General features: G+C 40.5%; 1 protein-coding gene across 2 annotated transcripts; it reads right to left on the reverse strand.

Annotated features, from left to right (window-relative positions):
* Nucleotides 1–489: 489 nt before the first annotated feature.
* On the reverse strand, nt 490–26,807 carry LOC108900287 (collagen alpha-1(IX) chain). Of its 2 annotated transcripts, XM_018701272.2 has the most exons (38): nt 26,658–26,807; nt 24,576–24,775; nt 20,883–20,968; nt 19,242–19,313; nt 18,388–18,517; nt 15,702–16,098; nt 15,255–15,335; nt 12,918–12,935; nt 12,476–12,565; nt 12,323–12,358; nt 10,804–10,875; nt 10,546–10,590; nt 10,398–10,433; nt 10,272–10,295; nt 10,111–10,164; nt 9,010–9,081; nt 8,404–8,442; nt 8,153–8,209; nt 7,186–7,239; nt 6,848–6,901; nt 6,709–6,762; nt 6,557–6,610; nt 6,377–6,430; nt 6,224–6,277; nt 6,076–6,129; nt 5,150–5,203; nt 3,816–3,860; nt 3,612–3,665; nt 3,446–3,499; nt 3,204–3,257; nt 2,941–3,012; nt 2,799–2,834; nt 2,655–2,699; nt 2,534–2,566; nt 2,254–2,400; nt 1,672–1,726; nt 1,390–1,584; nt 490–649 (listed from the first exon to the last, which is right to left on the reverse strand). In XM_018701272.2, the coding sequence occupies exons 2-38, from the start codon at nt 24,602–24,604 to the stop codon at nt 543–545; spliced, it is 2,667 nt and encodes an 888-aa protein (XP_018556788.1). In that variant the 5' UTR covers nt 24,605–24,775; nt 26,658–26,807; the 3' UTR covers nt 490–542. The 2 variants fall into 2 exon arrangements, with proteins under 2 accessions (XP_018556788.1, XP_018556790.1); XM_018701274.2 differs by lacking the exon at nt 12,918–12,935 and having other exon boundaries at nt 491–649.
* Nucleotides 26,808–27,460: the final 653 nt, after the last annotated feature.

The following is a 27,460-nucleotide window of genomic DNA, read 5'->3' on the forward strand; positions in this document are numbered from 1 at the left end:
ATGAGATCTGGAATGTGTCAATGAGCTGCGATGTCTCATGGGTTTTTGTAGCCGGCAGATTTCTTCCCGCTGACCATATAGAGTGGTGGAAGTCGGCCTATGCAGGTTGACGGGTCACAGAGGCCAGGAGGTCCTGAGGGTCCCTTTGGGCCAGGTGCTCCTGGGACACCGGGACTTCCTGCTTCACCACGTTCTCCGTTTTTGCCATCCTTGCCGATGCCAGGGGCGCCTGATTGCACCTGAGGCGGAGATACAAAAAGGTAAAAATGATTAAAGCCTAGTTAGCCTTGTCTGCTCGCTTCCACTTTTTGAGCAGAATGAAACTTCACAGCATTTTGGGCTCTCCCATACACTGAACGTCTCCAAACCTACATGTGCTTATATATATATATATATATATATATATATATGTTCGTAGCTATATACTATGGATATATCTACTATTCGACTCTTAGTACAGGAAATTCGAGTTCGACTTATCCAAGAGAAATAAGTGTCCAGACATTTTGAAGACCAGTGGTTTCCTTTGAGCAGATACATTCTCACAAGAATCCAGCCTTACCTGGTGCACCAGGTGCGCCTGGGCTTCCTTTGGTTCCTACGCCATCCTCTCCCCTGTCTCCCTTGTCTCCCTTCTCCCCAGCATCACCTACAGAAGTGAGGAGCACATAGAGGGCGCGCAAATTAATGCGGAGATGAAATGGAGAGGCATGCTGTTTTCACAGTTATGGGGATGTAATTAGGAAACTTAATGACTCCACTCTAATTCAGCCTTGTTTAGCGAATCATTGATTGTATAATGTTATGCATGGGTGAATCTCTTCTATCCGCAGAGCGCCGTACATGACTTCTTTGAGCGCGCTGTGGCAGTGTGTGAAGACAAAGGCGCCCACAGCCTTGTTTTCTCTAAAGGCTTCATTTAATTTCTTGCTGCTACCTCCACTGAAGCTCTGGATGCTCTCCAGGAGAACAGAGGAAAAATAAAAAGCTATCACAGCAGCACAGCTTATCCATCACTGTGCCGGTGAAACACATACAGCATTTGCAAACCACTTAGGGCTTTTCTAAAGATTGCTAAAGCCAGCAGCTTTTGTTATCCTGGGGCTGACTTTGTTGGAGTTCAGTGGAGAACGGGTTTGAAAAGGATTAAGTTAGTGTTATACTCTGTGAGAATGTGAGAATGTGAGGGTTTGCTAGAGCCCGAGTGATGTAAATTTCATCATCAGAGGGTGTGTACAAGGCTCTGCACTGACCTTGAAGCATACTGTGCTACATGGTAACCCACTGTGCATGTGCTCGTCAAAGAGGAAAGCAGTATAATAAGAACAACTATGTGTTGTCTGCAGCTGTCAGTGTGCATGTCCGCAAGGAAACTGAGGCTTCACTGACCTTTCTTGCCTGGTGCGCCTGGAAGTCCAAAGAAGCCTGGAGGGCCTTTGGGACCCATTGGCCCTGGAGCTCCTGCTGTTCCTGCTGCTCCAGCTGGTCCAGGGGGGCCAGGAGGTCCTGCAGGTCCAGGGGTACCAGGGGCACCAATGGCTGCTGGCCTCTTCAGAAGCTCTTTCTTAAACTCTGCTAATTGCTCTGAATGGACAAAGAAAAAAAAAATTAGCTACCTGCGATAAAACAGTCTTATCATGGGTTAAATATGAGTTAAGATATGAACTGCACCTTCTACAACAGCTGAGCACATTTCCCGAAGCTTCTCGTCACTCACTTTTGGGCCCTGTGAATTCATGAACATTAACACTGACAGTGTTTCCAGCCAAGACAATAGATTTGTAGAATGTCAGTCAATGTAGATATCATTTACGACATATGTATACCCTGCATTAGAAGACAACACAGAGTGAATTATGGTAACATAAAAGCAAAGATTAGCAGTAATAATACCCCAAGTCTATAACCATGCCAGCAGCTCTGTGCTTTGATCAAAATACTACATTGCTACATACAATGACAATGCCAACATGTACACACTGAAGTTACAGTGAAATGGAATTTAAGAGTGTTTCTCCCCATTCTGTATTCCCATTCCAACTTTTCCTCTCTGCTCCTCTATAATAACTCTATAATCTTTACCATGCTTACAAAAAGTTATTAAAATCCCAAAACAAGACATTTCCCTGAAACCACAAATGGATAGATCATAATATACACCACTATCTTGATTAGCTGCTCCACTTTACGCTGCACTGTCTGAATTCAGAGGACTTCTACTGCTAGAAAGCGGATAGCAAATATAACACTTACAGGTAGACCTCTGGGACCTGGTGCTCCAGGAAGGCCCGGTTCTCCCTCCAGCCCTCGAGCTCCCATTGGACCGGCCAAACCCTCATGTCCTGGCTGACCTGGTCTGCCATCAATTCCCACTGCTCCTCTTTGGCCCTTCTCTCCACGCTTATGTTGGATAAAACAAATCATCACCACCCGACTCTGACACTCACAGGACTGCAGCTATGTGAAAAGACCCTTAGGCAACAGTTTAGAAATAAATGTGTGGGTTGATGTATAGACATTAGATTTTTAATACCTGTCCTTTGACTCCAGGAACACCGGGAGGACCCTGCAACAAACAAAGATCAGCTGACGTCTCTCAGATCTACTGACAGAAAACACACAAGTTCTTCAAAACAAAATGTAACCCTGCATACCTGGTCTCCCTTCACGCCGGGGTCTCCTGCCATTCCTGGGTCCCCCTGTTTGTGGAAGTAACACAGTGAGTGACTGGTGAAACGGCTGAGAGAGGTCATTCCCACACACATTTAAACAGACACACAGACTGTAATAGTTCTAACCTGACTTCCTTGTGGTCCCATTGGTCCCATAGGTCCCTGGACAACACATGAAAAAACATTATGTACTTCTCTGCACCTGCAGACTCTCATCATCATCAGTGTTTTAAAGTAACAGGTGAAGAAAAATAAAGATTCATCTAACCTGATCACCTTTGTGTCCAGTATGACCCTTCATTCCTTTGGCACCGGTGTTGCCTTTATCTCCTTTGTCACCCTGGAAATACAACAACTTATTTTATAGACATCTTTTCTGTACGTGATTTCACGTTATATTTTTCAAATGTTGGCAATAATGTTTCTAAAAATTCTCTTCATTGTTATCATGAACTGCTTTGTAGAGCATCTGTAAACAAGGTTTCTTATGATTTAATTTAAGTATCAGTTGATGGAACTTAATAATCTCACCTGGATGCCTGGAGGGCCTGCAGGCCCCACTGGACCTTGTTTTCCTGTTTCACCCTGGAAATTGATTATAGACATCATAGATTATAGATCTACTACAGTTTACACATCACCTTAGTCATACATACCTGAAACTGCAATGGGAAAAGAGCAACTAACACAGAACAAAACACAGAAATCAACAGAAAGAAGCAATAAAAATGTAAAGTCAGCGGCACGTCAATGGAAAGGAAATGTAAACTCACAGTTGCTCCTTTGTCTCCTGGTTTTCCGTCTTCTCCATCTAATCCAGGCTCACCCTGTTTGGAAACAAATTAGTCTGGATGGGTTCGAAAACATGACTTGCATCAAAACAGCTTGACAGATGAATATAATGAGACTATGATAGGAGGCGTAATGGGGTAATCTTACAGTCTTTCCAGGAAGTCCAACAGGCCCGATGGGTCCCTCAGCACCAGTATCACCCTAAATCCACAAATGGAAAAGCACAGAATTAGTCATCAAATTCTTATTTCTCTGTGCTCAAACACTCTGCTCGTGAGTTCTACTGCAGCAATAAAATTTTGGATGTATTATGTGGACATGCCTCATTAAATAGAAGATGATTCCAATTACCTTTGCACCAGGGGGTCCAACTACTCCCTGCTTCCCTGGCAGGCCCTAGGAACAACAATACATCATATGAAAAGAAGCAGGAAATGAATGTGTCATAGCTGCTACACCCTTCAATCCTGTGTGGTGTATTTACATGAAAAAAGTCAATGAGGTAGCAGCAAAAACATACAACATTTTTCAAACAGAATCCACAGCCATACCAGGAGCTGAGGCTACAAAGATTAGTTGATCAAATGAGAGGATTTACAACTTTTCTTTGTCTCTTATGACAGTAAATTGATTATCTTTTGGTGTTGGAGTGTTGTTTGTATAAAACAAGCATTTTGAAGGCATCACGTGGGCTCTGAGAAATTGGAAATGGCAGTTCTTCGGTTTTTAAACTGATCGATTAAACTGAGCAATTTTGAAAATGATAGTTAGTTGCAGACCAACATCAGAGTTACCATGGCGAGTTTTCAACCTGTAAATACTGTTCCAAGTCAACTTCCAAAATGGAAACTGTGATTTTTCTGAAAGATCCAACATATCTGACCTGTGCCTGGAAACAAGACAAATATGGACACGCCACATGAGCCAAAGACCACTGTTCAGTGTAATCAAACCTGTTATATTGTTGATGCATCTAATATTAATCCTATTAATCTACTCTGTTTTCATGTAACTCTCTACATAACATGAACACTAACAAGCTGTTAACATGAGAATCTTTCCCCTCTCAAACATTCAGCCCGACTTGAATGTGCCGTTAGCCACAAAGATGGTTTGAGCTAAATGCTAACAGCATGCTAACATAGTAACATTAAGCAGGCATAATGTTTGCCATATTCACCATCTTATTTTTCATTACATTATGATGACAAAAACAAACAAATATATATCCTTACTTCTACATACAGAAGTATGCAGTTTATATAAGCATTGACAAAAATAAAAATAGAGAGGACTGCATCTTCAGCTTCTTTGAGGAAACAGTGAGATAAGGGTATAAATTATGATGTACCTGAGCAGTCTGTTTCTACAGTCAGTTTCACCTTTCAAGCCATATCTGTAGCCTCTCACCTCACTGCTTTACAGGCAGAGGTAGGTGTGAGCTTGGCATCAGATTTTCCTTCCAGCTGGTTGTTTGACTTTAATGTTTTATTTATCTGACCTCCTCTGCAGCCTCAAAGAGGAGCTCTGTCCTCTGTTCATCTGCACTGCCTTCATTTACTTTGCAATAAAAATAAAATGGTCCACATTCGTAAATTAGCAACATGACATATAATTGATGATAACCATAAACAGACTGTTATTGATGGAGAAACACAATGTAAAGAGAATGATGTTGGACTTACTGGAATACCCACAATCCCCCTGACACCAACAGCTCCAGGAGTACCAGGCTCTCCCTGTTGAGTAGATTTACAGTTTATGCATACTTGCATAACAATGAACATATAAATATATATATAGTATGTGCGTGTATGTATGTGATTATAATAATAATATAATATCTACTGTATATATTAGCAGCACATTGACTTAAAATGAATCTAACCTTTGTTGAACAGCGGCCACCGTAGCAACAAGTGGCATTTATGGTTTAATGGTAAAAGCAGTTATAATACAACAGTAGCAGAATTAGCCAAGTTAGCCAACATTAGCCATCAGCAGCTACTGGTCATACCACACCAAGTAAGGCTGTAGTGACCTGCAATGCCTGAGTGTGTTAAATTGAGCAAGGATGTGTCTTGTTGTTTAATTATTATCTTTCAAATGTTACATAGTGTCACTTTAAACATAAAATTAGACAGCCGCATTCCTGAGGGCTACAGCTAATACAATAGGAAACAATAGGAAATTTAACTTGATCCTTGAACATTTTGGCTTTTGTTCACATTTCATTTTGTTGTTTGTTAATTATTTTTTGATGTAGTGAGTTTAAGTTTTAAAATAACTTCTGACAGGATAAATAACACAGTCTTCCTGTTAGAGAGTTCAATTGTCAGGAAATATCTTCAGTTCAGTACATGCATGAGCGGTATGACCACAAGCTTGTGGTGGATAATGTCAGCAAACAAAGTAGATATTAATGTAACTTTCAGTCACCTATGTGGCATTCAGACATTAGGCTGCAATTAAGTGCTTTCAGTGAGTTTTAGTGCCCTATGATGATTCTAAAGATTGTGTTTTGGGTTGAAAGTCAACATGTGGATTGTTTCAGAGGAGTAAAGTTACTGAATATCAGAGCAACATATTGGCTGTTAAAATCAGAAGTCACCTTAGCACCATCAGTTCCAGGAAGTCCATCCAAGCCATCTGCGCCAGGCTCTCCCTGCAATGTCACACCATATGATTAAAACCCAGCCACACTCTAAACAATGGTCTGCTAAAGAATGAATGAGCCACAATGACATCAGCATACTTACAACATCCCCTTTTTCCCCTTGAGGTCCCTGCTCTCCTTGAGGTCCCACATCTCCCTAATCAAAACCAAAGCAAAGTTTTTAAAACTGAAACAGCATTTTTTTTTTAATATGTGGCAAAATAATCCAGAATCAAAGTTGAAATGCACGACTCACATCGTCACCCTTTGGCCCTGGCAAACCTTGACGTCCACGGATTCCCTCCACACCCTAAGGGAAGAATAGCAGAAAGGTACATCAGCAGAGGTAGTTATCAGTTACCTCCGGTCACTTTGATTCTTACAGTAAAAGCCAAGGAGCAGAGGCCATAGAACTGATCAAACTATGACTGCTTACAGGAGCTCCAGGCGGGCCGGTGGGTCCTGGGACGCCATTGAAACCAGGAGGACCCTAGGAACAGAGAGGAGTCAGTATTTACCCACAAACACAATGTAAACACTTTTTTATTAGAGACTCCAGGTTGTGACAAAAGCTTTGGTTTAACTTACTCTGTCTCCCTTCTCTCCCTCAGCTCCAGGGAATCCAATGGGCCCTCTTTGACCCTACAATGACAAGAGAGCTTTTAAAAAATACACATCACTTCTCCTCAACAAGAAACATACAGGACTAAGAAATGAGTTCCCTCACATCATCTCCCATGCGACCTGGTGGCCCCTGAGGACCCGCTGCTCCAGTCTCTCCCTGTGGAAAAAACAAACAAGAACACATTAATTAAATTGAAGAAGGAAGCTAATCACATTAAGCTGTTTATAGGCTGCAATCAAATCAATTACTGTATGTGCAAGTTGCTTTTGGCATCAATCTCTTTCTATACACGTGACCTGTTGCTGGAAATAAGGAATATACTCAGTGACTTAGTGATGCAGAGGAACTCCATTTTGTCAGATGTCGAGGTAAATTAACTGGTAATAGTAATAAACTGTTTTGTTGACGAGACATGTTTCTGTTTTCACTATCTCACATACCTTCTCTCCAGGTATTCCATCTTTTCCATTCTCACCAGGCACACCTTTGTGTCCCTAAATGCAACAATGATTTAATCAACAATTATGTATAACGTTATCAACAAATTTATTAGCATTTATGGTAAAAACAGTTACAGCTTAAGGTTTTGGTTTTTTTTTTTAAATCAAACCTAAGAGTCTACAGTAATGCTAGTGTCTTACTGAGGCTGTGCTGAGGCCATGGATGTGTTATAAGAGCTGGACACCAGATTCAAAGATGAAACCCACTCACTTCACCTGTATGAAATTACTCCTAGTGCACAAGCCAAAGGAGTTCTCTAACTTCCAGGTTTGTTTCTGCATTGTGCGCAGTTCACTTATGCATATACATCATTGTTTCCCCCACTGGCCCTGCCAGTGTGATAACACCTACAGACTGTGGACTGCTGACTTTACATTATGATGACATCATGAAATGATCTTTTCTGGGCTCTGAAAGTGTTCTACAAGTCTAAAACTTCCATGAATCAAAAATTCATAACAGAAGTAGTAATAACCATTCTTGTCTGCAAAAAAGATGTTATTGACAGTTTGACAGATGTCTCTTTTATAATGGTCATCTGTGGGGAAAGTGCTTTTGGTAGACTGACCAACCACCACTTTGAACATTTATTACCTTGAATTTCACTGAAATTATTTACCAAAGTTTACAATTTTAAATAAAATAGATTACTAAGGGGCTGATCAGAAATAACTCTGCTGTGTCAACCACCAAATTCACATCGAGGCTGATTTTATACGCTAAAAAATGGAAATCGACTGCCTTGCTTCTTTTAATGGTCTCCAGTCCTTACAGAATGAAATTAGTGTGAATACAGTTTGATGGTGATGATGGTCTGGACAGGAAGCCTAGTATTTGATAGTCTAAACTTTCCATTTCGGTTATAGTTGTGGCTTTCAGAGTGGTTAAATCACTGGCACTCCTCACCTTCATCCCTGGTAGCCCAGCCATTCCCTGTGGTCCAGCAGGGCAGGCAGCAGGACACTGCCAACGTACACAGACAGGATAGAGGTGAGATACAGGACAGAACAGACATCCAGATCCTCCACCAGCACAGCTGCTGCAGAGCCTCTTTAACTTTAAATGACTCATTTCGACAAGAAATTCACTGGTCACCAATCCAATTGTCATGCATCCAGGGAAACATTTGGCAGTGTGTAAGACAGTAAAACACTCACAGGTTCCCCACTTCCCTCATTGCTGGCACCAGGAGGTCCCTATAAACACAGCAGAGTGACATCTAAAACAGCCGCGGGGGTTTAGATGTCCACAGCAGAGAATCCCAGAGAGGTAGTGTGAAAAGAGAGTGCAGCATGCAACATCATCAGAGATTTCACATGGAGCTCTGAGCTCAAGAGGAAATTCAAGAGATGATGCATTAGTATGAGGGTTATTAGGGTTATACCTGTACAGCAGGTGATCAATATACAGACTGTGGCTGATATTGAGCTTCAAATTAAAAGGCATGCAGATACTGATAATTCAGCTTTGTCAATACATGGTCCATGAGAAGCCCCTGACGACACTCCACAACTGGATGTAAGGAATAATTTAGCCTTCTAATGTCCACTTTTTTTTTTTAACAAATGTCTGCTTACACTGTACAGTGCTTGTAGATTGAAAATGACTAATTCAAATACACTAACATCTGCAAATACTGAAAATCATAAACATCTGCATCTGCATATGGCTCCAAAAACCCTATGTATGAAAACATGAAAGGTGGAAAATTAAAGATACATTAGTAAAAATGTCAAAAAACAGGGGTTAGATCTGGTTCTTACCACAGGCCCCGGTGGACCAGGAGGGCCAGGTGGTCCTGGGGTGCCAGATACCCCTCTGGGTCCTGGTGGACCCTGCCAGTACAAAAGGTATTAACAGACCATTTGATATCAAACATGACCAAACACAAAGTCTCCAGAAATTGTTTGCCATGCTGTAAAAATCTATTTAGACTTGTTGAGAAACCCATTTTATCTGATGCAATCCAATACAACAGATAATCATTGTGATTGTCAATGTCAGACAGGTTTTAATCTAATTGTGTTTATTACTGAGGATGTAGGTTGGATGTGGTGTTGACCTTGACCATTTTACAGAGAGGCTCTTTAGAGGCTCTCGTTTTTCTCATCACATTTACAAACATGAGTTGGGAGGAATATTATGAAAACATTCAATATACAATACACTGTAATACTGACAGCATAACTAACTGTGACCTCTGAATTAGCATCTCTGTGATGGTGTCAACAAAAATCAAACATTGTAAACTTCCTAAATGTAGAATCTTGGTCACATCTTTTCACTTAAATAGTGCAGGTGAATCCAATGAAGAGATTATAGAGTGTACAGTATATTTGGTCCACATTCTAAAAGTTAATGCATGCAGCCATTTTAAATTGTCACTATATTTACAGTGGTGGAACAAATACTCAGGTCCTTTACATTGAAATTAGCAATACAGCAATGCACAAATACTCCATTACAAGCAGTATCACTATTACCTTAAATTCACCTTTCAAAATCAGGCTTAAAGTAAAAGTACCAAAATGTCGGCAAAGTGGACTTAAAGTAATCTGACACATGACAAAGAGCCACAGCCAGACAGTGGGTGTGAAACAGATGAGCTGGAAACCACCAGTCTAATCTTTAGCAACGTGTTATATTCTCAGAAGTGTAATTATAATTATAGCTGTAAAATACATGTAGTGGAGTGAAAAGAACTCTCTCTCTCTCTCTCTCTCTCTCTCTCTCTCTCTCTAGTGAGTATATCCATTTGTGCTGAAGCAGAAATGGATATACTCCAGAGCACAAGGATGTCAAAAATTATACTGTGAGCCTGAGTGCAACACTTGAGTCAAAAGTATTAGTATTTAGACTCTGACCTCAGGCCCGATGTTTCCTTCATCTCCTGGGGTTCCTGGTTTCCCTGGTGGTCCCTGTTACACACAGATACACACCATTTAACGCACTAGAACGTCTGCTGGTAAACCATGTGTAAGTCTGAGAATACTGCAGATGCATAGAAGATGTATCAAACACATACAGGAGGTCCTTCACTTGCTGGGCCCTATGGAACAACAGACAGAGTGTAAGTGTTAGTAGTTTCTTTCTAATCACACACACTGTCATCTACATGCATGTTGCTTTAGTGTGAGATGTTTCCACTTACAGGAGGACCTTGAGGTCCAGGAAAGCCAGGAAGACCCTGCAAGGAGAAAAATAAATCAGCAACATTGTCACTGTACGCATTAAAACAAACAAACAAATAAACAAAAAACTTTTTTTTAAGTGTGTATGTTATCTAAATGTTTACTCACTCTCTCTCCTACAGGCCCTCTGGGACCCATTGGGCCAGGAGAACCCTGCAGGTAACAATCACAAAGTCAAATCAACATGGCATCCTTCTCCCCAACACTCACCACACCGTTTTAAATGTTTTGGATGTTTTTAGTATACAAATAGGGCCTAAGGGAATACACACACACACACACACACACACACACACACACACACACACACAGCACTGGCAAATATTATGAACAATGTGTGTCAGTGGATGAGATGATGTTTCCTACAGCAACTCCTGGAAGACCAGGCAGGCCTCTCTGTCCAGGAAGACCGATCTCCCCCTGCTCCCCTTTGCTGCCCTAGGAAACAGACACAACAAGAATAAAACAGCTTTATCTTCTTCCTGAATCTCCCTGCACTGTTGCTAAGATACACAGAGGCAGCGACAGTCAACATCTAATCAATGCAAGGTGGGCAGCCCTCGTTGTTTCTTAAATCAACGACAGGCCGAGCTTGTGTAAGGCTATGCAGATAACAAATGAGCCGGACAGGAACAGAGCTACGATAAATAAGTAACAGAGACACCAGTAAACATGTTGCCTCCAGTTAAACCTTAGGTTCAATCACTAACAGTTGTTAAAACGTCTGTGGTCTGTTATGTATCAGTACAAATCCATTCTGTCGGCCTGTTTGTTGTGCTGTCTGTGAGGAGAGGAAGTGGAATTTAACATACAGTCCAATACAATGAGGGAAATTTGTGGAGAAGTTACAGAGTGAAAGATAATACTTGTTTTCCTGCATATGTTGATGTCTGTGCAACCCACTTAGAGTAAACACACTGCCATTGTTAGCGAGTCTCTTGCTTGTTAGCGACCGACAACTGTCTTTGAGAATTTACGTGACTTTCCATCAAGCAGCAGTGATTTTTTGCTTCCTGGAAGAGGAGATAAAGAAGAGAGAGACCTAGAAACTACATTAATGATCTCCACAGACACATTTATCCTGTGCAGGTCATGACTAAACTTCTTCTGCTTCAATTTTCCTTTTCACTCTTCCTTTTTTTTTTCCACAAATTACCACAGAGCTTACAAACAAATCTTAGCAAATTTTATTTTAACTTTTTTTTCCTTTATTTCCCTCCTCTTTTTGTGCTCTGCTTGGCCTGATATTCCAAAATACTTGGCAAAGTGATTTGCTTGAGACCTATAGAAGATGAATAGTGAAACTAGCTTGTCTGTTGGCACTGTAACTGGGCCTGCAGAAAATGGACTACTGGATGGATGGTTTTTGTGAACAGAAAAAAGGGTGATTAACAAAAGTCTAACACAGCTTATATAGTGCAGTGTGGTTTAGCGTTCTGCTACCTGACGTGAACCCAACAGGTCCCGACAAAGTACCTGGTTTTTGGTTGGGCTCAAGTGACTTTATTGTAAAGGTTAAGGTCCAATATTACCAAACAGTGGACAGAGTTTGGGTTATTCGAGTCTGGGTTAAAGTCCCGTCTAGAGTAGCGTGGTTGAAACATTTGTAAAATGTATGTTGATTTGGTAAGACTCAGCTTCAGAGTAACTATTAATTCTAGCACCGAGTAATCATGGCAGAAACAACTTAAAAATGTGTCTTCACTAGAAATGATAGTACATGGCACTGAGATACACAGTTTGGGATAAATTTGTTTTGATATTGTGTGGTAAAGTGAATCCTTCCCCTGAGGTATCAGATGGCAAACAAACTGTAAACTACAGTAAATTCTCAAAGGTGAGTATTTGTATTTTCTCAGCAAGTCATTTAGCATTTTATACTTACAGGAGCCCCAGGACTGCCAGGGGACCCTGGAAGACCCTGAAGAGACGGATAAAACAACTCCATCAAAGAAAGCAAAGATGTCGAGAGACACTGCATTTTGACAGAAATGGGTCAGACAAAGGAATTTGTTGAAAGAATGGAGGAAATACTTACATCTCTTCCATCTCTGCCATTTTCTCCTGGGGCCCCTCGGGGGCCCTCGGGGCCAGGGGCTCCTGGGGGGCCTTGGACTGATTTGTCAGGCTGAGAAAGGAAACAACCAGTCAGCAAATGGGATAGATACAGAAGACTCCACTGAAAAAAATCTATAAATATACATTTTTATGAGACTTAATATACAAAATGCTGCTTCTAATATTCCATATAACTCTGCTAAATTGATTTTCAGTCAGAAGTCATTGCTGGTCACATGTGAAACGGTGCATACATTTATGAATATCTATCTACACAACTACCTGAAAAAAACAAAACAAAACCACCACCATAAATTAGATACAGAACAAGGCAATGAGGCAATTAGGCAACCAAAGCACTGAAGTAGATTATTGGTTTAAAATCACAAAGCAAAAAGAAGGTAGAGTAGAAAAATAAATACCTCAGCATTGGCATACATCTGAAGAAGCAAGAGAAATCAGATAAAGGGAGAGTTAGTGAAAGTAGTCACACCACCCTCACCAAAAGTGTCAGCAGAAGCGCACCTGTTCATAATCATAGTAGTGAGTATATCATGCTTTCATTTGAATATACAGCCCGTAGTACCACCAACACTCCCCATGTTAGCCTGAATCTAATAGAGTGCACCAGGCCAGGAAACATTTCTGTCTACAGTGGGTAGAAAAACATTTACATCTTGATACAAGTCATTGAATAAAAACACTCTCCAGCTAATCCTAATTCATTACACTGCAGACTTTACGCACAGTGAGATGTGAGACAGCACAGTGACATTTTCATTACAGGCTGTGAGTATTTCTCACAGGCAGAAATCTCATTAATTGTACTAAAGTCACGCTGAAATAAAGGATGATATTTAGTCGTATAGATGCTATGAGCCTCACTACCTGACACAGTGTATGTGTGTTTTCATGCCTGGATACCACTGTCCTAACTTCCCTGAAAATGCTGCATTTGTAGTTGTATATAAATATGTAAATCAGTGTCTCTACCATCACACACTCCCTCACTGATTTCCAATTAGTTTACACAGTTGAATGATTCCTAACAGCCCTGATGCTGAATGATTCCCAACTGATTGTATGACTGCAGAATTAGCTGTGTGAGAGCAAAATACTGTGCTCTGACAATATTACACTATATCAAGTACATTTGGGTGTCATTACTTTGAATGATAGACTATGGCTGACGTGAGGCATCCATATCTGATTATCTTTTCAGGCACTTCCAAACCACTAAGGGCCAATTTGCTTCTAGAAAATCTGTCTTTCCTCGTCACTGTTAGAACTTGGTTGTTGACATGAAAGACACTGACAGGTCAGAAACAGGTAATGACAATAACTAATTACACAGAATTAGCATAATCTTGTTTAATCATGGAATTGCTTTGCGGAGCTGTCGAGTGTTAATACAGAGCACAAGGCAAATTTTCAAACTGGCACGATTGTTTTCAAACTCGACGAGATTGGATGCAAATTTGCCTGGGGCTTCGTGAAATGATGTTCTTGTGTGTCTTCTTCATAAACATTCGGAGACGTGAGGAAAAGGGAGGAAGACTGGAGGGATAGAAAGAATTAGCTTTCAGTCCCTGTCCAATTCTGGCTAGCTGGTCTGTCTGGCGTATTGGCTGTTTTGGGCAATTTAACACAAACACCACAAATGGTCCAGCAAGCAAATCTGCACAAATGAGCCATGGCTGAAATTTGCTTCAGTCTGAACACACCTTAAGAGAGCCATTTCTAACTTTGAATTTGTTGAAGCTAGTTGTTGAAGAGTCCAATTTTTCTTTAGCCAAATATAACTAAACACAAACCCTGTAAACAATGCAAAAGGTGAGAAAAAATGAAGCCAATGTATAAAACCTATTGCTCTTGTTGAAAGAACAAGAAACTGACTTCATTTGAGGCAGTAATAGTTGCATACGGTCAAGTTAGTAATCTTTGACCCTCCATACAGTACAGAGGGGATAAATGAAGGAAAAAAAGCTACTCCCTTTTTCTTAAACTAGCCTTTGTTCAGTTTGCTGAATGTTCCTTAGCAACAAGAGTGGAGAAAACCACTTTAAATTGTCTTAAACAGCAGGTGGCAGGTGCTGTATTGCATTCCCATCAGCTGATAATCAAGTAGCAGCAGGTAGTATGCCTGAACCAGGGACAGTTATTATTTCAGGTAGGGCAACAAAAGTAACCTGTTAAATCACTGTCTATCACACAACATTATACTATATCACTAAGACTTTAGAAGTTTTTTTTTTTTCATGTTCCAGAAGCTGACAACTGATGTTAACACACGCTGTACATGCTGTATTTCGTGCTGAATATAAAAGAAACAGTAACCACAAAAATCTGGCACCATGCAGACTGTGCAGGTTGGGCTTCTGATCTCACACTTTTGATCACACTTCCTCTTTGTTATTAAAGTTTGCTGTTGGCTAACAAGCATTTGTGTTTTTGGCTCTATGCACTGCGGTTTAGAGCAGCCAATGAGATCATGTCTGCCTGGATCTAAACCTGTAGAACTACAACCCCAATCAACAATAAAAAAAACCAAAACATTCTTGATTTGTTTGTTTTGGATGAACTGCAACTTCTGGATGTACTAAAAGAAACTGCTTTGTGGAGAATTTGTTCCACTTCTGCAGCTCCATCTCAGCATTTCTGCCCTTGTTTTCCTTTCAGCATGCTGGAAGCCCTATCAGCATGAATGAAACCACAACCCACAGCAGATGCTGAGCAGAGCCGAGTCCTTGTTACTGTACCTCGGTGGCAGGCAGCTCATTGCAGCTCTCTCTCTGGGCTCTCTTTGGGTCGCAGTGAATCAACATCCACTGAAGCTCAAACTGAAAAGAGATGTCAATGTTAGTGCAAATACAACACTATTCATTCACTTTTCATACATTACATTGCAAAGGATCTTGGAGTGCTTGGTCACACTGCAGCTACTTCTTTGTGGTTTTAAATCAATGTCCTCTACATGGGTTGTTGAGCTTGATTTTCCACCAATGTGATTTTCTGCAAGGATTAAGTTTACCTTTTTTTTTCCACTGGAACCCAGCTGAGCAGCACTTTAGAATTATAGCAGAGCTCAGCACACATACAAACCTGAATGTGTTTGTTCACAGAGAGCACCATTTCACTGATAGAGCTCGTAAGGAGAGTCAGCGAGGATGATTAAATGCAGCAGGCAATTCTCCATCTTCACTTACCACCACGGAGGCGTCAGGATCAGCATCCAGCCTGCCAATGAGAGTGTCTCCCTCTGTGTTGATGGGGCCTTTGCCCTTGATGGGTTTCTTATCCACGGGCTGGCAGTCCACGTACAGAGTGACCTGGTCGCGCTCCACGCCGATCATCACCTTGTGCCACTTGGTGTTGAAGAGCACAGAGAGGCCAGGGAAGGTGACGGTCTGCAAGTTGCCATCGGCGCCCATCAGGAAGTATTCCAGAGCCTGCTGGTCGCCATTCAGCCTCAGTCCGGCTTGTTTGTTGCCGTCCTCGTCCACTATTTGCCAGACATTCCACACTTTGTTCACCGTGTTCTTGATCATGCGGAAGGTCGCCATGAAGGAGTACTCGTCTGGGAAGCCACGGGGAAAATTTAGCCTGGGGGGTGGGGTGGACAGGGGATAAAATCAGCTGAGTTATCAGGGTAGCCTGTTCAAGTTCATCAAACTCTTTTTACTGAATTATGCTCAAAGACATCTCTCACCCAGCCAAGTCTCTAAATATATTCATGTCAAAGTTAATTCATGATCACACAATAATCACTGCTCAGCAAAACTATCATCAAATGAAGAGTGAGATGTGGATAAAAATAACACAAACCCTTGGCAACACTGTCTTTGAGATTAAAATGAATAAATTAAAGTTACGAGACTCAAAGAAACACAGATATTGTATTAGGTTTTAAGGTGTGCTATTGTATCACAAATGAGATTCTGTGAAAGAAGCTGCTTCAGTGCATAAATCACTGGTTCAATTACAACATGCAGTCCTGGGTAGTATCCCCAGTCTGGTGCTTTCTGTGTTTTTAACGAGCCAGATTCTCAGTAGGTGGTGCGTTCATAGATGGGCACTGCAGCCGGGCTTTTACCATCTTGTAAACGATCAAGGTGAGGCAATAAAGAAAGAGTTTCCTGTACCCCAGTAAAACAAATGAAGACCACTCTCTAGCTTTGCCTGAGGTGAGAAAGTCTAAAGTATGTGCTGCTTTTGCCCTCCAGAAGAAAAGAGAGGGAGTGCAGCTTAGGCAAAGATGGACTTCAAAGCACAGACTGTGCCACTGGACTCGTAGGGGAAATAAACATGTATTTACATTCAGTGTGACAGGCCCGGGTGGTGTAGACGCAGGGTGCCAGTGAGTTACATAACAGCTTCTGAAGGAGAGCTGGCCTGCGGGAAAAGATTAGCCAAAACAGACTGGAGCAGGCATACTGGGAAACACCAGAGACGTCTTTGGTTATGTAAAGTGGTAAAGTCATTAACCTGCACGCTCTGTCCTGAAACCAGTACTTTGCAATTGCGTCTTTCTTTCACTTGTGTTAAATAAAAGACAAAATGTCTCTCGGCCCAGTTCCCATTCAGGAACTATCGAGTGGGCAAAGGAGACAGCTGCTCCAGGGCTCTCCATCCATATTCACTATGTGTCATCTGATTTGTGGCAGTTTGATTCATTGAAAAAGTAGGAGCACCCCACTAATTTTAAATATGAAGCTCAGTTTGCACCCCTGTCACATATATATACACAACTAAATCACATGAACAAATACATAACGCAGACTGGATTACATCTTCTGTTAACATAATGAGGAAATATTAACTGACAAGGCAAAGTCTTAATAGTCTTAATGTACAATATCCTCTTGAGATGACTTATATGGTTATGTTTATACTCTCACAGCACTTGGTTGAGGTTAGAGAAAGATCATGGTCTGGTTTAACCTGGAAAAAGTTCAGACACAATATATTTACTTATATTTAACCAAAACCTTTCCCTAACTAAAGTGATTTTGTTAGAACCACAGATGGAACTTAAGCCTGGTGCTTAATTATCTGATTCATTGTTTAGTCTACAACATTTCAGAAAATGCCAAAATCATTTCCCATAACCCAATGTGATGTCTCCAAATTGCTTGTTCTGTCTGACCATGTAAAAGCACTGAATCTACAGTGATATAAAGCAGTGTAAAGCAGAAACTCCCTGTGGAAAGACTTGAGCATTTAATGAGAGTCTAATGAAAAGATGCATGTAGGAGCCAATGTTTTTGGAGATTCTTAAATGAGTGATAATCTAAATGGTTTTCTATTTTCTGTTTGAACCACTAGACACTTATTATAATTATTTGACTTCCTGTTTGAAAACAACATCCATTTTTCAAAGGGGGTGGGGTGTCCCATAGTATTTTTGCCCAAAGCCTCCCAAGCAGGTCAATCCACCTACATTGCTACGACTAACCTTTAATTACAAACTTGGGGAAATCTTCACAGGAAACAACTGATGTCAGCACCTTCTTATCCTTACCTTGTTATACCTTGTTATTTTATTTTCACACTAAACCATACAATTGATGATAAACCATTACCAAAAAGGAATGGTGAAATATGTCTCTCACATTTCCCAGAGATACAAAATGTTTCAGGTATGACCCAAAACGATGTTTTTTAACACTCACTCACTCACATAAATACACACACAAAAATACCTCTACTCTGGTTTTGCATCTAAGAAATGCCAAATAGGTTCAGACACGTTTGTCTCTACCAATTACATGCTACTCGCCACGCAGTAACATCTGTGCCAGACCTGTAATAATGCAACACCTGCATCAGGAGACCACTGCTGCTGTGCGTGTTTTTATCTGGTTTCTTTTAAACCCCTTTTACTGTACTTACATGGTTGGAATTTGGAAGTTGGCCTCCCTGTCGAGGCGGTAGGCCACCTGGAGGGAAGTGGAGCCATCCACCTTCCTCACACCTTTCAGAGGGATCACGTCCAGCTGGAACTGGGTGATCAGATCAAAACCTACAAGGGATCATGGATGATGCAAACAATGATTATGATCATTGCTCTATTAAAAAGAATATTGAAGTAATCGATATTCATAATAATAATTATATATATATATATATACATATATATATATATATATATATATATATATATATATATACACATATACATATATATATATATATATATATATATAATTATTATTATTATTATCATCTTAATGTTACAAATCATTATATTACAACATTTTGTCATTATCATGAATTCAGTATTTCATAATTACATGGAATTTATCATAAAGTTTATGTTGAAATAACACAGTGGGGAGACAACATAAGAATTCCATATGAAACTAACATCTTTTTTTCTTTTCTTTTTTTGTGATCAACAGAATGTGTGCAGATGTGTTGAAGGAGTGAACTGACTGAAACCGCAGTGAGTAATTACAATCGTGCTGAGTTCGAATTATTCCAAGTAAAATTCTGTAAAGCTCAAGTGGAACATTTTATTTGCCTCATTTGAAATCCGAAGGTGTCTTGAGGCATTAGGCGGCCCACCCTGTTCAACTAATTAAACTCACCACCTTACTTCAGATCAGTCAATTTTCTCTTCTTGGAATTTTTCAGGGCTTAGGCTTGTGGTTTTTTCCAACTGCTGCTTTTACTTCTGTTTGAATGCATCCCAGCAAATAAATGATTATTCCCAAATGTCCCAGCTTCACTTAAGTGACATTTACCTGGAAGGTCATCTTGTCCGCTCCTCATTGGTGGGCAGACGGTATCACCATCCAGTCGGTTGAGGTCTAGTTCTGATTGGACAAAAAAAAAAAAGAAAGAGGAAATAATCTTGTTACGCTTGTTATTTCTGAACTGACAAAGGCAGTATATTATATCAGTTTAATTCAGTTGGTGTTTTGCAGGAGACAGAAACAAGGGAAAAGCAAGGTCTTTAATGTCAGGGTGGATTAACATCACAATGCACTGTGATGCATTTTTAATGTGAGTTTCTCTTATAACAACACGTACAGTGTTTCACATATTCACACATTCCAAAGTGTGAATCCCACAGTCTGTGGGATTTATAATGCAGAGCTCTCAGACAGCCCTTTGTGATCCAAAAATGTCATCAGAAATGGAAATATAATGTTGATAAATACGCGGCTGGCGTTGCATGACTGTGGTCACAGCCATATGTCATCAGAAACATTTAGGAGGTCAATATGGCAGGTGAGCCACTTTCCTTATTATTTATGTGTGTGATTTATCAAGATGGAAGTCTCGTTTGGTGGAAACTGCAACCTGCAATTTATCACACTGCCATTTGATTCCTGCTGTCATCATTAATATTTCTCACTTGTTTGAATCTGTAAAATCTCTCCTTTTATGTTGCCATGCTTTTTGACTCTTATCTACAAAATAAAAGACTGACTTAATTTTTCATTCCAATTAACAAAGTGACATTAATAAATTGTAAGAGACTTTTAAGAGGTTGTTTAACATTAGGTACACACTGTGCTGGTCCCAAGACACGTTTTCTTTTTTTAAAATGAAAGATTTCCCTGTCAATCAGATTTTTTATGCTGTGGACAATGAATACCTGGGATGTGTCAGAAGAGGGCACTATCTTTGAAACCCAACATGAAAGCTGTGAGGGGGGAAAGCCTCTCAAAGAACTCCATGAAACAAGCAGGGTGACAGCCAGAGGGGCTCCCCAGTCAATAACCTGAGTCAGCTCATTTACAGTGAGCAGCATGAGCGCAACACATCTGGAAGCTGTTCCCACATCCCACATAACTGCTGAGAAATGAGATAAAGTGGTGAGACGGTATTTATAATCCCACATTTACTACGGCTAAACACTTATCTGACTGTGCATGTGGGCCTCAAGTTGTTAAAGTTACTGCCTGCCACGGCATTACGCTCAGAAAGCCAGTCATTAGCGCAACGAGTGGGAGATGAACCACAATTAAGATGTCACATGCAGTTGCATGTATGTGCTCTGACAATGAGGCGACTCTTACAAAGCAGTACACCTACTGTATCTGGCACTCACTATGCATTCATGTTAGATTTATTGTGTCCCTAAACAACAGCGGAGAACGGCCTTGTTGTGATTACAGAGGGGACATTTAATCTGATTTAATCCTGCGACACAGACCAGTACAGTGTGTCTGCTATTTCTGGCCTTTGCTTTGTGAGTTCTGATAAAGAGAATGACCTAGCAACAGTCAACATGCGGGTGTTAACATTAACCTGGGTCATCTTTGTCTGTGTTTACAAGACAAACAGATTCACGGTAATGGTGGTTTTCATGCAATGTACGGTACAATGATTTTGTAATGTGTCAGTGATTATGCATTGCTCTGTAGGTGACTTACGTCCAAGTGCTGGAGCGAGGAGGAGGGACAGTAGAGCCATACAGACAGGGGAGTACACTGACTTTGATAGATGCCATGGTTGCTTTCTGTTCAGGAATGATAGAGAAAATCAGTATTCGGTCATGCATTTAATTCTCTTTGACAGTTTCTTGTGTGTCTGAATCAATAAAACACCACAGGGATGACATTAAGTACTTTTGTTGGTGACCTCTGCACTCATCCTGTGCACATGAAGGGAAAGAAAAGGTTTACACTGTTCCTTCAAAACAGGCTTGCTTTGAATCATATTAAAGATAAAAACAAAAGATAACTGTAAATGGGATATGACAATAAATACCAAGTGGAGGTACAGATATCAATAACTGACACTGCATGTCAGCGCAGTCAGACATAATGTATCATGTACAAGATTAAGTTAAACTCCAATTAATTTTGAAGAAAATCAAAACTAAGTAATCAGAACTAATGCTGGTTAACTCATCTGGTCACCTCAGAGAGCTTACTACAAACTGTGATTTAAATATTGCACGTCCACAGCAGCTGAGCCCTGGAAGAGGATCCTAGGTTGGGTTCATTTAAATCAAGCCTTCGGGATCACTGACATCAACATTCACTGAATATATAAATGAACAGGGACATATTATTTGCCACTGCCTGCACTGTAGATGTGGGTTTCTTCTCCACTCAAGTAGACTAATATCTGTATGAGTACTTTTAAATACTGGAGAAGGTGGATGATAAATGACAGCAATACCATGCAGCTTTTCCATGTGATCTTACACAGCAGTACATGTGTCCTTCTATAGCTTTCTTTATGTGTCAGTGATAGCTTTCCACAGCAATCTCAACACCATCATCAACGTGACGGATAGTGATAGTGAGGACTCTTTTCCAAAGGAAAAGGTTGTAGCTCGTCTGCCTGAGAAATAAACAAGGCAGGGGGGGTGGTGTTTCTGAGGGTGTAGCCCATCTCCAGTGTGTGAATTCTGTTGCAAATATGTGTATTTGCTTGGGAATATGTGCATGTGTGTGTAAGCGTACTGTCAGAGAAATGACTAATGGCCAAGTCGGCAAGGTCTCTTCAGAGGAGGTGTTGGGCTCTGACATTATGCCCTTCACTTAAAGGAACGTCTTCAGATCCCCAGAGGGACTCACTGTCTGCTTTGCATGCCAATCCATCTACATCTGGGCTTATCCATCTACAGGTCACTGATGAAATGTGACGTGAGGGAAGCCTTCACTGTTTAACCCTTTTTTAATAAATACACTTACATTTGAATTCTTGTCAAGTTAGATGAGAAGATCGATATCACTCTCGCATTTGTCAGTTAAATATGAAGTTGGCGAAGTTGGCAAAGAGTTAAAATATCCCCCTGAGAATCTACACATCATAATCATTTCATATGAATTCTTAAAGATTAAACAAGATTAACCATGCTTATTAATGACAGAGCCAGGCTTGCTTTTCCCAAACTGCTTCCAGTCTTTATATTAAGCTTAGTAGAGCTTAGATATTTTAGACTGGTCTGCAGTTTGGGCCCAGTCTTAATTTTGCTCTTAAATTAGTCTAATGCTAGTTAGACTGCCTTACAACAATGAAGACAATTTATTTTAAACCTACAATGTTAGCTACCCCTCAGGCTAACACTGAGCTAATGCTGCATTCATGCAATGTTGGGAGAATGTAAGAAACAGGAAAACACGCCTTATTCCAACTTGGGAGTGTTCATGCATTTTCCAGGTTGATTAGGTGGTTAGCTCTAATGCTAACCATGTAATCACACCAGATAAACAGCCCAAATTAGCAGCTCCTGTTGTATTAAGCTTTTGTAGCATTTCATTAGCAAGTGAGACCAGATACAGTGTACAGCTCCTATAAAATGGGCTAAATTTATTGCATTAGTGTTAATATTATTTTATTTTTATGTTGCTGGGACATTTGCAGCTGCTCTGCTCTGTTTGTCGACATGTCTGTATTTTCTTTCACCAAGTGGGAGATGCTGTCGGTGTCAGAAAGTCCCAATATCTCCAACTTGGAATTACAAGCCAGAGGCTCACATTAACAGTTTTTCCTCATTTGGCTGCTCGTAATTATGGTTTAAACAATATGATGTGAATGCATAATCAGTGACGCCACTGATCTAGGCACAAAAATATAAAAAAGAAGGAAGCATGTGTTGTAATTTGTGGTTAGCTAACAACATTGTTAAGTGAGCAATAAGGAATTAATTTGATAAGAGCTGCATTCCAAGTCTATCTTTCTGAAACCAACTCCTGTCTGTGGCTTTTTGCTCAGCAGACAGATCTAAGAGTGAAATAGATGTTCTCATCTAACTTTTGACAAGAAGGCAAATAACTGTATTCAGACTATACTACTTTGTTTTCCTTAAAGGATCTCCTCACATACTTGTACAATAAGCTTCTCGTGTGTCACAATATTTAGCTGCTCTTGTAGTTCTGTACAGAACAATAGTGAAGGAAAGAGCAGAAGGAGACAGAAGGATTAAAAATCAACACAGGATTTGCTTGTGCACTTGGCACAGAATGATTGGGAAGTTTTTCAGGTTGCATCTGTCCTCACATTTATGCTGAGGCAGCAACAAATTTGCAAAGAGAATTGCTGCTTCGAGTCCTTTGTGTATTAGACACATAAATCCACAGGGGTAAGTTGTCATTGTAAGTAACGACATGAAAGCCATCCGAAAGGATTTGGGAAATGGACAGCTGCCTTACCATTGGTTTTAGAGCACAGGCAGGGCTTCCTAAGTGTATATACACTGACATCAAATGTCATCAAACGTTTACATTTACTGTAAATATAACTTGTGTATAATGTGCATGCTCCAAGATTACAGGTGTTTTACAGATGTGGTTACACAGAGATACTGCACTACATTTGGTTCCGCCACAGTTCAAAAGTGAAGAAAATACTTGTAAATGAAACAACATAGGACAAAAAATCCCCATATATTCCAGTAATCAATCAGTCAAGTCAATTAGGTAATGACATGTCATCCACTTTAATTCCTGACATTCATCAACATTTAATGGGACTTTCCCTTTGCTGCCACCCATGTTGTGATGTTCCTAAGGTGCTCCCAGAATGCTGAGCATGAGCCAACACTCCTGGCTTGATTTCTGCTCTCTCATTTGTCTTAATTACCCCCAAAATGGATCGCAGTGGAGCATAAACCAATCAGCTGTACAGTTCAGTCATGTTAAAACTGACTGCGGCAGAAAATGTGCAGACAAAGGTTTTGAGCAATAGATGTGTGAACATGTCTTTAGAGACGATGATGCTGTAATCAAATGTAATTTCAAACTAATGGAAGCACTGAAGGGCTAAAGACCGGAAGCTTGGTGTTGATCACTTAAGAGCTTTTTCCCTTTTACTTTGTTAAAATGTCATGCAGTGAAGGTTTATAGCCTGCATGTGTGCGTGTGTGGGCCAGATTAAAAGGCAAATGGGCAGCTTCTTTAATCTATGCTAAGCTAAAGATCTTGTTGCACCCATAAAGTCACTGAGCTATCAGACAAAAGCAAATGTAGATGTTTCCTCTTTCACAAATGAAAATTAGAAACAGCATCAGTAAATACCCTGTCTGAAACAAGTCTTTGTTGTCATGGAAATTACACAAAAAGCTTGGTTTGTTGATGAAGAGCTCTGACAGAAATTCAACATGAGATATTTACCTCGACAAACCAGAGCTAGGGAAGGCCATGTTTCACTCCCCTCCTTGATGGGAGACAGACAGGCTCAGCAACGAGGTACGGTGGAGAGATGCAGGAGCAGAAGGAGCCACGGACATGAAATTCCCTCCCTGAAGTCAGTCCTACCTGCGCATGTTGAGGACTGACTGAGGGAAGCAGCGCAGGGGATGCTCAAGCATTTTCTGAGGACACATAAAAGTTTGTTCATTGGGTTCCCATTGGCCAGGAGTTCTTCAGGAGGTGGTGACTACTTTTTATTACCAACACTTAAAAAGATGCAGGAGCCCACGGGCCTCCATGTGTAACCCCCCTCTCTGCTTTTTTTTTTTTTTTTTTCTTACAGTGCCTCCTAATGACATGTGCTGCCTGTATGTAGTTCTCTTAATAATTATCGTCAGGATCGGGAAGAAGCAGCCACTGAGTGATGAAATGTGGATTTCATAATAACGTGTACTCATCAGTGTAGCTGAAGAATGCATGCTAGCCTGTAGTGTTGACATGGATTTAGCCTTGTCATTACCTGAAGGGCCTCAGGCAGACATGCTGTTTATGCATCCTGCATGTTATGTAATGGATTTTATGGCGTTTGATCTGTGGCTTTTTGCTGCACTTCAGAAACCCTCAGAGCCTTCAATGTGCTGATGATTTCTTGCGGGAGTGTCACTTTAACTCAAATTAGAAAATACTTGGTGGCATTCTTCATCACTCCTACTCTATTTAGCCTGTACAGACATTTTGACATTTCTTACATGTACAGCTTTCTCATCCCACCAAAGATTTGTCAGCTCCTATGCCACACAACCATTTTGAAGTGACAGATACTGCTGTGCTGTGGGTACAGATCTCTCTGAAGCAAATGTCATTTGTGTTTGAAATGTGCAAATGTGCTGCAAATTTTTTGGAACACCTGCTTTAAAGGAAAGACAATTTTAATCTGAAATAGTGATAGCCACTGCTGTCCAGGAGAAAAATGACAGTTGTTACAAGGGCACATGTAAATGTGTTTTGTACATATGTATATTTTTATTCATAAGACTGTTTTCCTGTGTGTAAATCTTGGATTATTGGTTTATTGACCCTGGCAGTTGCTGTACCTGCTATGTGATATGATATGAAGAATCAATAACATCACAGTCAGCTGATACACTGCAATTAACTACGACCAATAATATAAAGGTCTGGGGAAAAAGTATTTGTTTCTTTATCACATTACATGAATTGATTGTTTTTGTAGCTGCACCATAATACCTGTCTGCGAGAGCTATAAGGGAAACATGATACAGTGGCTGGGCCTCCTCTGAGATCTGGCAGAGAGATCATGTGTCCAGTCTTGATAATTGAGAGCTCATGCTCTCAATGAGAGAGCAGACACAAACAGTGCAGGCAAAGGGAAAGAGAAAACAGTTTGTGATTATCTGTCCACGCGGCACAACCCCATGACTAGCTCACTCGTGACCTGGAGTCACATATCGCCAAGGCCCTCCAGTCAGAGTACAGCTTGATACTGTTGTGGAAATGTAAAAAGACAAGTGTTATGGTCACAAAGCTACAATAACAAGCTGTGGTCCACCAGAATTTGAGCTGAGTGGAAGTGGCACGCTGATAGGTTTTGGTTGCAGTAAAGGCTTAGTAGTGCATTTTATGAGAGGTTATAAATAAATGTTTGTGGATCTGATGAGGATAATTTGTTTCTCAATTGAGGTTAATGTGGCATAATGAACTGTCTTTAGCTCTAATCTCTGCTCTCATACACAGTAGCTTTAAGAGTCAGCTCAGTAAACCTGAACACACACGCTACAGGGCTGTTAGCTTACCAGCTAAACAGTAAGATAATAAAGGAAAGCATGGAATCAACATAAAGTAACTACTAACTAGGGCTGGGCGATATGGGGGAAAAAATCATATCACGGATATGATTTTTCATATCGGTCGTGTGGTAGAAATGGTAGAATGAACTAGCTAACGTTGAGCCAGATTTGTATTGTATTTTGTATTTTCTATCGGCACAAATCCCAAATCCCAGAGTTTTCATCAGCTGTGTCTGTCGCTACCGGCTCTCTGTACCTGTCAGTCCGCTGTCAGTCGGTGCATGTTGGTCCGTTGGGTCGTCTTCTTCAGAAACACTGTCGCTCGAGTTTTCGTTAACATGTTCGGTCATCATTTTCTCTTACCTCACTCCTACTCCTGACGTACAGGTGCGCACCCGTGTTTACTCCTGCGCTCTGTGCTGTGTGCGTCAACCTAACATGATGTTCTTCAAACTCTGTTCCACCCATATGATTGGTTCGGCGCCGGCATTATTCTCATTATCATTGGCTTTTCTTACTGTCTGTCAAAACACAGGTGGAACGAGTTCTGTTGTTATCTGTTTTGATGTAGAAATGTACTTAGTTGTTAACTTTTACTTGAAAGCTAAATAATTATATTTGGTACAGTCTTACCTGAATTTTTTGACAAAATGATATTATTTAGATATGAACAGGTACTAAATCAAAGGGGAAAAAGTGTAGGCTAAGTAAGGGTTGTTCCACCATGACCCTTCATAACAGTTTTACTGCTCCTTGTTATGAGTCAGTTTCATCAAATTAATGCAGATTCAACCAAATTCAAAATCTAAAAAGAAAATGCATGTCAGCACACTGTATAAATATAGAGTGCTCATCAAGAAAATAGCTGCAGCACAAATCTCAGTGGTACAATCAAACACAATATGACATAATATAAGAGTGCTTGTCACATTATATTTCATCAATACACAACTTCCAGATAAAATGTGAAACTCTTGCTATATTTCAACTTTTTTTTGTATTCCTGACATTTCACTCAGGTTTTATGCACAATTGACACATGGATGGAAATGACCCTGT

The sequence above is a fragment of the Lates calcarifer genome, linkage group LG3 (genome assembly GCF_001640805.2).
Source record: "Lates calcarifer isolate ASB-BC8 linkage group LG3, TLL_Latcal_v3, whole genome shotgun sequence".
Taxonomy (NCBI): Eukaryota; Metazoa; Chordata; class Actinopteri; family Centropomidae; genus Lates; species Lates calcarifer.

Bases quoted from the DNA above. Each gene is read 5' to 3' on its own strand.
- LOC108900287 (XM_018701272.2), bottom strand. From the start codon at position 24,604: ATGGCCTTCCCTAGCTCTGGTTTGTCGAG. The intron at 20,969-24,575 runs GTAAATATCTCA...ATTCCTGAACAG, and splicing joins CCTAGCTCTGGTTTGTCGAG to AAAGCAACCATGGCATCTAT. The intron at 8,210-8,403 runs GTGAGTGTTTTA...GTACGTTGGCAG, and splicing joins ATGAGGGAAGTGGGGAACCT to TGTCCTGCTGCCTGCCCTGC.